Source organism: Desmodus rotundus, chromosome 7 (genome assembly GCF_022682495.2).
Source record: "Desmodus rotundus isolate HL8 chromosome 7, HLdesRot8A.1, whole genome shotgun sequence".
NCBI lineage: Eukaryota > Metazoa > Chordata > Mammalia > Chiroptera > Phyllostomidae > Desmodus > Desmodus rotundus.
Window position 1 is genome coordinate 20,156,946 of NC_071393.1, and position 10,914 is coordinate 20,167,859.

The 10,914-nt window shown below is 46.9% G+C and overlaps 1 protein-coding gene across 1 annotated transcript in view; it reads right to left on the bottom strand.

Moving 5' to 3' along the window:
* Positions 1 to 7,935, bottom strand: part of CLTCL1 (clathrin heavy chain like 1) — a 34,020-nt gene extending 26,085 nt beyond the window's left edge. Inside the window, exon 1 of the mRNA XM_045192719.2 lies at positions 7,612 to 7,935. Within this exon, the coding sequence (XP_045048654.2) occupies positions 7,612 to 7,935 (324 nt within the window). The remainder of the gene's footprint in view (positions 1 to 7,611) is intronic.
* Positions 7,936 to 10,914: the final 2,979 nt, after the last annotated feature.

Genomic DNA, 10,914 nt, shown 5'->3' on the forward strand with positions numbered 1-10,914 from the left:
GGGAAAGGGAAAAGGAGGGGGAGAGGGAGAAACACTGATGTGAGAGAAACATCAATCAGTTGCCTCCTGTAAGTGCCTGTCCAGAGATCAGATCTGGAACCTAGGTATGTGCCCTGACCAGGGATTGAACCTGCAACCTTTTGCTGTAGGGGACGGCGGCGCTCCAACCAACTGAAACAGACGCACAGGCACAGAGAACAAACTGATGGTTGCCTGATGGGAGGGAGGTTGGGGGTGCCAGGTGAAAATGGTAAAGGAGTTAAGAAGTTCAATGTGGCAGTTGCAAAACAGTCACCAGGATATAAAGTACAGACTGCATAGGGAATACAGTAAACAATATGATAACTGCGTACAGAGCTAGGTGAGGACTAGACTTTTTGGAGGGATCACTTTGTAAAGTACACACTTGTCTAGCCACTACGCTCTCACACTTGAAACGAATACAAAACAAGGCTGAATGCAACCTACAACTGAAAAATAAAAAATAAAAATAAATACAACTTATGAATTGTTTTTAAAAAACTGACACTGGGGAAAACATAAAAAGAAATTACTCACTTGACAGTCCCATGGTTGCTCTCTTTAAGGGGCTTGGGGACAGCAGACTGACTGAGAGGGAGATTTACACAGGACCTTGGTGACAGCGCCAACTGCCTGTATGAGGGACACCACACTCTTGGTGCACTGAGCATCCCCAGGTTTTCATGCCTCTGTGCCTTTGAGGATGCTAGTCCTTTTTCCTCCTGCATATGTCTCCTTCCCAGGCTCATTCACAGCCTTATCCCGGGGCCCAGCACATGGATGCTAAATAATTCACCAGTAAAGAAGTTACTTATTTTAGGCAGTCATATTTGGTTTATCTGCAAATCTATTTTAAAAAATATATTTTATATTTCAAACATGTCAGCAAGCTTTCCCTAGCTCAAAGAGGGAGCTTTGTAAGTGGTGCCTATGAAGAAGGATGTCACCAAGGTCTTTTATAGAATTTACCTGAAATTCTAAGACTAGGAGAGTTCAGGATAGTTTAGAAACTACACGTTTTTAGTGCCTAATAGAACCTCTCAAATTACACCACTGCGGGTGTTCTGTATTTTAAAACCAAAACGTAAGACCCTATATTTGTCCCTGTTAAATGTCAGCTAGTTGGACTGCAGCCTGTGAAGATCTGTTTGGATTCTAATTCTGTCGCTGCACGTTGCTATGCCGGCTCTGTGGCTCCTTGTTTAGGCAGCCAAGGGTGATGGTGATCTCTCCCTGGGCGTGGAGGCCACCAGCGGGCCGCGAGCAAGAAGAGCGGCAGGAGAAAATGCAGAAGAAGAGACTGAAGGCAGCAGATTAGGTGAAGCAGCAAGGAAAAAAATACAGGAAGAGCAGGGAAGAGCAAAGGAATACTTGTAGGATGGAGGCAGGTGATGACAACTACCGTCCCAGGAGGATACTAATAAACATACTGTCACTTAGATGCTATGATCTGTCTGTGACCCTGAAAGGAAGTGCTTCAAACTGTAATAAGTTACAAAAGCAGGAGAATATTTACAGTAGGATTGGTTTTTTAAAATCATTTTTTGACAATATAGTGGTGTCTACGGGGGAGAGAAACCCAGGAAGGCTTCAGTTTAAATTTATACTTTCTGTATAGGGCCATTCTCCCATGTATATGTATTACTTGAAAGCTTGTTTCTGATAGACTTTTGCCCCGGCTACAGAACGCGCAAGAACCGGTGGAGAGGAACACTGACAAAGGTCCTTCTAGGACCCAACTAACTAAAAAACAAAAACAAAAACAAAACATGGTACATAGTGGTGATTTGTTTTTCCAGGGAAGCCCTATTCAAATTCATTTAACGTGTGGTCACTCACCACGCCACTGTCGTGGGCACTCTCACAAAGGCTCACCCCCCCCACACCCTCGGGGGGCAGGTGGTTACTTTCCTCACTTTGTAAATAAGAAAGTCAGAAGGTAAACAATTGGCCCAGTATCTACTTCCAGCACAAGGACTGTAAGTGTGCCAACAGGCAAAATTTCACAGCTTACACAAGACCTTAAAAAAAGTTTGACACAGGTGTACAATTTCAGGACACCGAGCCTACTGTCGTTTGTCTCAGTGTATCAGAACCGTTTCAGCCCTGGCTGGTGTGGCTCGGTTGGTCGGAGCATCATCCGGTAAACTGAAAGTCTGCGGGTTCTATTCCTAGTCAGGGCACATACCTAGCTTGTGGGCTCAGTCCCCAGTTAGGGTGCGTACAGGAGGCAGCTGATGGATGTTTCCCTCTCACATCCATGTTTCTCTCCCTCTCTCTCACCCTCCCGTGCCCTCCCTCTAAAATCAGTAAGCATGTCCTTGGGTGAGGATTAAGAAAAATAAACCATTTCATAAACCATTTTGGTTTATGGCTACATAAACCAAACATATTGGGCTGTGGGTACAGTGTCGCCTTTTCAGAGTGACCTCCCAGAGGCCTCTACAGCAGACATAGGTGCTCATGAACTGTTTTCAGTTCAAGCTCAATGGACTCCTTAAGAGTTTTGCTTTCCTTACTCACAGGTAAAAGCCTTCAAACATCAACCTCTTTCTTCAAGTATGAATAATGAACAACATACAGAAGATTGGTTCAATCTTCTGTATGTTGTGTGTGAGACTCACCTGGCAAGAACCACCAAAGCCCCACCCTCACCTCTCAGAGATTCTGATTTAACATTTGAGGTGGGCACCTGCCCAGGTGTTTTTAAGGTCCAGACTAGGCTGAGAAACACAGCTTAAGACCAGCGACCACCTTGCTCCTATAATTTACATAGATCGCTTTGGAAGACTCTATCTACTATTAAGAACATCACCTAAGAGATACACCACATAATCTAATCCTTGAGGGGACGTGTTTATAAGTTCTCTGCGTACTGAGCGGTGCCACATTTCAAACCTCTTACAAAACTAGCAGCTGCTTTTTAATACAGCTGGGAGAAAGTTACCTGGGGCTCATAACTGAATTTATAGGCCACTGAATGAATGGTTCAGTGATTCCTCTTCTGAATCAAGGTGTCATCAGTTCTTGGCTGTTTAGCATTTTTCCATTCTCAGAAATCACAGACACCAACAACATTGCAACTCAGATACCGGAATTTTTTTAAAAGTTCAAAAAGTATGTATAATATAAGGAAAATATTTCTGCAGAACCAGTCCTCCTCTCCAAACCAGTGTGACAGGAATAAATAAAGCTAAATAAATCACTACGACCTCCAGCTGAAGTGGCAGGGATACTGTATCCCAAGGCCCTGTATGTGAAAGTGCGGCTTCTGCTCTAGGCGCACCCCTGAAGATGGGAGTAGACTACGAGTTTGCGCACACCAATTTCTATGTCCCCAGTGACCGTTATAAGATTACTGTTTTTGCCCTGACAGGTGTGGCTCAGTGAGTTGGGTGTCATCCCACGGACTAAAAGGTCACCGGTTCCTTTCCCAGTTGAGGAACGTGTCTGGGTTGGACAAAGCCCCCTATTGGGGGCGTTCGAGAGGCAACTGATTGATGTTTTTCTCTTTCTCTCTTTCTCCCTCCCTGTCCCTCTCTCTAAAAATAAATAAAATCTTTAAAATGAAATTACTGTTTATCTTCTGGGAAAAATCTGCCCTGAGAATATCACAGGAAATACATCAAAATTGAAAACAGAAAGAAAAATTACATTCTTACAGTAAGATTCACAAGTGTATAGTATCTAGAATTATTTTTCCACATATGGCATGGAAACTAAGGTCTAGAGAAAAAACTGAGTTGAAATGAAGAGTACCGGTGTTTCATCAGTCTATGCTTTCCCCTTCCAGATACGTACAACTGAAGAACCGGTTTCTACTCCTTTTCTCAAGGCATTTTTGGTTTAGGGGAGTGATCAGGTGCACAGATGGGAGGCAGAAACAAAGCAAAGTCAGTAACAGTCACAGGTGAGCAGTCTGGAGAGCCTGGAAAAGCCCACGAATCTGGTCACCAGACAATCTACACTGTAATTAATCGGTCATTGATGAAATTGGTTTCGGAGATCTGAGGGCCGATTACCTACCAGGCAGCGGGACTACAACTGCAAACGAGAGGAGAGCCTGACCTCTCTGAGGTCGCAGTCCAGCAGGAACAATGAGTAGCTATAATACCATGGGATGAGGGCCATCATAATGAAGTCCCAAAGGACACAGGGGCACAGAGGAAGGGCTCTGACGAGTCAGGGACAGCTTCGAGAGAGAGTGGCATTTAAGAAGACACTAGAAGGCTCAGTAGGACTTGGTTAGGGGTGAAGGGAAGAATGGGTTCTGGAAGGAGGCAATAGCATGTTGAAAAGCCCACGAGTAAGGGTGTTGGGCTCCAGAAAAGTCCGGGAGGCCAATAAGGCGAGCAGTGGGTGCTAAGCAAGTGCTGAATTATGCAGGGTTTTACAGAGTACTTGGGAATCTGGCATTGTCTTTCTTTCTTTTTAAAAAGATTTTATTTATTTATCTTAGAGAGATGGGAAGGAAAGGAGAAAGAAAAGGAGAGAAACATTGATGTGCAAGAGATACATCAATTGGTTGACTCTTGCACGCCCTCAACTGGGGACCTGGCCCTCAACCCAGGCATGTGCCCTGACCAGGAATCGAACCTGTGATGTTTTGGTTCACAGGCCAGCGCTCAATCCACTGAGCCACACCAGCCAGGGCAGAGTCTGGCATTTTCATCCTGAAGGCAACAGGGAACCATTCACTGACAGACTAAGTAGCTGTATATGCTTTGAGAAGATCTCTTTGCCAGGGTGCTGGAGAATGGACTGGAGGAGGGGAAGCTTAGAGGCAGACGATCAGAGACAAAGTACAGACACCTAGGTGACACTCTGGCATAGTCTGGGGAAGCGGTGGTCACGATGAGAATGGGAGAATAATGCCAAAAATAAACGGGAGGAAGAACCAACAGGCTACGGAGAAGTCATCACGTTTGACTGGATGTGGTGTCATCCAGCCTCTTGACTGGAAACCAGAGAAGATACATGTTTGGGGCAAAAGATGAACCCTATTTCTGAACATGACGTGTCTTAGGAACTTATGGATCACCCGATGGCCTTGTCCAACAGACAGCTGTCATAATGGCAGTAACAAGTACCAAGGACACACTGCTTTATTAATACCAGTCACTGTTCAACACTTTACATTCGTCACATCTGTGAACTCAAACCTTCACAATAACTCTGTGAGGTAAGAACTATCTATACCTTTTACCTTTATTTTATAGATGTAGAGATGGAGCACAAAAAAGATCACCCAAGTTGCCCCAAATCACACGGCCAGTAAGTGCATCTGTGCGGGTTCAAACCCTTCTCTTTGGCCCCAGTCTGTGCTCTCAACCAGAGTTTGCTACTGCCTCTCCTGCATGCAGCTCTGAGGCTCAGCAAAATATGCAGCCTGTCTGGGAACACCAAGCATAGGAGATGCACACAAATCACCCAGTACGGCATGCTGAAGGGAAAGATTAAGGGGCTCAAGACAGACCCCAGGCTCACGCATAAGAGGCACCTGCAAAGGAAACTAGGGTGTGGGCCCAGAGGCAGGAGAAAGCTGGGAGACTGTGGTACCACCAAAAGAAGCAGGAGACAGTGAAGCACAGTGTCAAATGCAGCTGGAAAGTCACGGAAGATGCCCGTGATGCTGGGGTTTGAGTTTATTTCTTAGCAGGGCATCAAACTACAGGCTGTTTTTGTATGGCCCAACTACAAAAGGGGCTTTACAGGCTGTAGAAGGTCTAACAAAAAGGGAAGAATATGCGACAAGAGACAGTATGTGTCCTCAAAGCTGAACATACAAGTATATACTGTCTGGTTGTGAAACAAAAGATGACGTGTGACCTCGGCAAGAACAGACGCAGGGGAAGAATGGAGACGAAAAGCAGACTGAGGGTTACTGAGGAACGTAAGAGAAGTGATGGAGGGAGAAGGCAAGTCTTTCAGGACATCTGGCTGTGAAGTATGAGCTTCAAGGGGACAAGTGAGAGGAGTTTGCTGTAAACACGGAAGAGATATAAGCATCGTTAAATACAAGCTGGAAGAAGCCGCCAACAGGAAATGGGTGAAAGTACAGGAGAAGATGCTACTGAGCAAGGCCCTGTTACCGGGGGAAGGATGGAGGACCCAGAACACAGACAAGAAAAAGAACCCCGCTTTGGAGGTAACAAGAAGGCAGGAAAGGTCAACTGCACCCCGTTTGTAAGGCTGCGTGTGCGTGAAGGTGAGGAACGTGTCAGCTTACGCCTTCTGTTTCTCCAATCATCCATCTTCTGGCAGCAGGTGTCAAATCTACAGAATGGGAGGATTGAACAGTCACTCCCCGGCTCCCAGGGCCTTTCACATCGGGTATCGAGCTAAAAGTGCACTGTGTTGTGAAAACACGACCTTTCAATCCAACACGTTCCTGGCTATACAGCTGCGTAGTCAGGGCTGAACCTGAATCCTGTTCTTATTCAATGAACGACTGAAGCCAAGTCACTTATTTAACATCTTTCTGCCTCCACTTCTTCAACAGAAAACAGGGAAAACAATATGCAGTTCACAAACTGCAGTGATTTAACATTAAGCACTCTTAGCTACTATTGTTCACCTAGTCCCATCTCATCTGTAAAATGAGAATCATTAACACCCTTCCCAGGTGTGACACGTGCGTGCGATGTGAGTGAAGCACTTTGCTCAGTGCCTGTAATGAACCCTCATTCAAAGACAGGCAGCCAATCTTTGTTTTCCCAAGATACAACTATATAAGGAGAGTCACAGACAGAACAAACTGGGACCACATTAAAAAGCCAAACTTTAGGGATGTCGTTGTATTGAAAGGATCTTACGAAAACGAACCACACAATTTGAAGATCCTCCCACATAAAGTCACCCTAGTATAAGGGTCATGAGACACAAGGGCGAAATTGGACACTGGAAGCAGATTTAGAGTTACAAAGCTTGGGACGGAGATTATGTGCATTGCCAGTCTGTCTCGTTCAGCGATTTTCAACTTGTGTGTCGCAAGAGTTTTTAGAGGGTCTGACGCCAAGTGATGCGATATCTGACTAGTCAGGAGCACAACCTCTTTTTCCCTTAGATTGTCAAATTAAAAATGTGTGAATGAATCAACACTATACCTATTTTTTGTCAGATTGGCAAAAATATGTGTTTTTGGTGTGCTACGGAATTTTAGTTTATCTGTGCCAGGAGATGAAAAAGGTTGAAAATCGCTGGTCCAGTTAAAGCTTTTCAAAGGCCCTGCCACAGGACGTCTCCGCAGTTCTCGGCTCCCACCATGCGGGCTCTGAGCGTTCCATCCACTCTCGGGCTCCGAGAGGGGCTACCCAGACTGGCCCCCGCCCGCCGGGGCCCCAGATCGCTGCGGGTAACTGTGTCCACAACGGGCGCACGGGTGCACTTGGCGGCCCACTCGCAGGGCAATCTCGTCGGGACCCCGAACCGCCTGCCCCAGCCAACTGTGCTCCGCGCACCACGCCGTCTCCACCGGTGTCAGGTGGCGGGTGGATTGCCGGTCAGCAGCACCGCCAAGTCCCGGGGAGGTCGCGGGCTCGGCTGACGGGACAAAGTGCTCGACCCACCCCGCAGGAGCCCGGTCCTCACCTGGAAGAGCTGCGGGAAGCGGATGGGGAGGGTGCGCTGCACGGCGGCCGAGGGGCTGAAGCGGTGAGAGCCGCCCCCTCCGCAGGGGTGCACTAGCGCACAGTCAGCGGCACGGACCCTCGGGCGGCGGTGGCGCAGGCGCACTGGTGCTGGCTCTCCGGGAGCGTTTGCTCTGCGTTCCAGTCGCGGTGTTCCCTTCGCCCTCCGCTTGAGGGGCCATGGAAAGTAGTCCAGAGGTAGCGGTACTCCGATACCCAAGGGGAAAGGCGAGTCCGTGCCGCCCTGAGCAGCGCTCAGAAGTGTGCGCCGCAGGGCAGGCCGCATTCTGACTGCTGGGTCTGGCCAGAGCCTAGGGCCGCTGCGCGTGCACGTGGTAGTGGGCGTGGGCTGCCTTCAGCAAGTTCTGAGAATGATGAGTTGTCGGGAGAGGGAAACCGAATGACGGCCGCCCTTGCCTAGAGCCATGCATATGGAGAGAAATTCTACCTAAATCTGTGGACAGTTGCGTTCAAGGACACTTCCTAAAATCCAAAGATGTGCTCAAAACAGCGTAAAAGGTGGCTTCGAAGTATGTGTGACAGATGTGTTCCTGCCCAAGACTTTGCACCTGCTCCTTTAGGAAACATCTTTCATAGCTGATACAATTTCTAGAGAATACTGGCAGCATATCAGTGCGAAGAGTCTGCAAAGATCCCATCTGGCAGCATACGACCCACGGGGACCACTTAGGTCACCTGGATCGCCTGGGGTCGCACACTACATGGTAAGTAGTGGTGGCCAGCTGTTTTGTGAGGCACCATTTGAAGTGTGTTTTGGACGTAGATGCCTCAGCTGTGTAAAGGATGTTTGTCAGGGGAGGAGAAGCCTTAAGCCTTCTGCGTCGGCACTCTCACCCAGTAACTGCCACCCTTCTTTACTGCTTCAGGTTGCTCACTGGTTTTTTGTTTTTGTTTTTTTTCACCGTGAATAACACAGCGATGATGCAATTATTTGCACAATAGCTTTACAATCTAGTAGCCATATGTGTTAAAGAAGAAAACAGACTGTTCACTTTCAAGTCAAAAACAAATTTTCCCCAGTAGTACTGTGACAGGACAGTAAGAAGCTAGGAAAATTCCTGGGCAAGTGGAATAGGGAAACTGAGGCAAGAAAATTAAGCAAGGGCAAACAATTTGAACAACTTATAGCCAGCTAGCCAATTGTAAGACGGTATCTTCCCCATCCAAGGGCACTTGAGAGCAAATAGTTTTTACCTCTCCTTCCTAACCAGAGAATACAGAGCTTAAATCACTCTAGTCTGGAAAAATAGAAAACAGAGATCCAATTAATACCATTTATGCCAGCGAAACCCAAGGACAGATGAGGTCGGGAGCAAATAACAAAAACCCCATTAAAGCTGGACAGACCCAGGATAAAAGTAAAACGATAAAAGCAGACCAAAGAGTAACTCCCCCTCGACCCAACGCTAATTTTGATGATGCATCAGCATATTAAAAATGCAAAGATTCACCCAGAAAGCTGATGAGTATTCTGCTGAAAACCTCCCCTAAGATTCTTGCCCACCGGGGAGTGGGCGGGAATGGGTAAGATCATGGGCCCTCAGGACAAAGATTTAGTGTGGGCTCGCTCTACAGCACAGCCACGCCCCTTCCTAGGCATGAACTTTTTGTGTCTTCCCAAACTCTAAGGGTCCCCATGAAACTTGCAACCAGGGGAGCAGTGGGCAGTGGCCGCTCATCCTTGGCTTACCCCTGACCATATTTCCAAGGCCCCCTTTTTCTCTGACTTCCCAGTGAGCTGACAGCAGCCCCACCTTGGCTCACTTCTTTCCTGTAACGTTTGTAGGGAGCCAAAGCAGAGCACTGCCTGGGCTCTCTCCTGTTGCTGCTTCTATCCTAAGTCCTTCCTGTCTCATTGTCCCCAGCCTTAATAAGCGCACTCACAAAATCAAGTCAGAACTTTGAGAAGAGAGAGGCAGAGTCCCAGCCCAGAAAGATATGGGCACCAGAGTCTGCTTGCAAACACGTCAGCAGGCATAGTTAATGGGAAGATGTGGGGCACCAGTGGACAGGGGAGGGAGCTGAGCAGGCATGGCCTTAGGGGTTGGGTTGAGGGAGAAGCGGACAGTGGTACCAGAGACAGCAGGAAGGGGTGGGGCAACTTTGGGGCCATTATTTCTTCAATTTTTTTCCCCCGTCACCCCCTTCTCTCTCCTCTCCTTTGAGGACTTCAATTATTTGTATGTTAAGGTCCTTTACTTACTTTACTTCCATGTGTTACTGACGGTATTTTCTTTTCTTTCCTCTTCGGATTTTTTCCTCTCTGTTCTGGAACATTTTTATTGCTCTACTTTCAAGTTCACTACTCTTTTCTTATGCAACGTCCAATCTGCCATTACCCCTATCCCACGCATATATTCCACGGGATAGTTTCCATCTCTAGAAGTCTGTGAACTTCTAGTTCTCCACCTAACTTTCTGAACATGAGGAATAGCGTTTTAATAATAACCATTTTCATGTCCTTCTCTGTTAATTCTGATATCTTTGTAAATTCTAGGTCAGTTTAGATCCATCGGTCAGTCTGAGCATTCTCATTTTGGATTGTGCTTCTGCTTCTTCGTATGCCTGGCATGTGTTTGGAGGCCAGACGTTGTGCCCTTTACCTTGTTGGATGTTGCATACTTTTGTATTCTTATAAATTCTCTTGAACTTTGCTTTGTCGTATATTTTGTTACTTGGGAAGTTGATCCTTTGGGTCTTGGTTTTACTTTTTGTTAGATGGATCTCGAGTAGTGCTCTAATTATTCTCTAATACTGAGGCAAGATTTCCTGAGTCCTCTACCCCAAGCCTGTGAATCATGAGTTTTTCTAGCCTGGTTGGTGGGAACAGGCACTATTTCCAGCCCTGGGTGATAATTAGGCGAATTTCTTGATCTAATCCTTTTAGAAGGTTCTTTGCCCGTGGCCTTGGCTGTTTCCTCACTGCCCTGCACTTATCTGTACTCAGATGAGTACACAAAGGGACTCCCTCTGCTGAGCTCCAGGGTTCTCTTCATGGAGCTTTTTCCTCTCTGGTATTCTGCTGTGTGAAGTCCAGCTGCCTTAGCGTCTCTAGGCTTCATTTCTTCAACACAAGTAGTCAGCTGGACTCCACCTCAGTTTCCCCTCCCTTTGCTGTAGCTTGGAAACTCTCTCCAGGTTGTAAGCTGGGGCAGTCGTGGGTTCATCCTGTTTTGTTTTTCCCATCTCTCAGGGATCACTGTCCTTTGTTTTCCGACAACCAGGGTCTCAAGACCACTGTTTC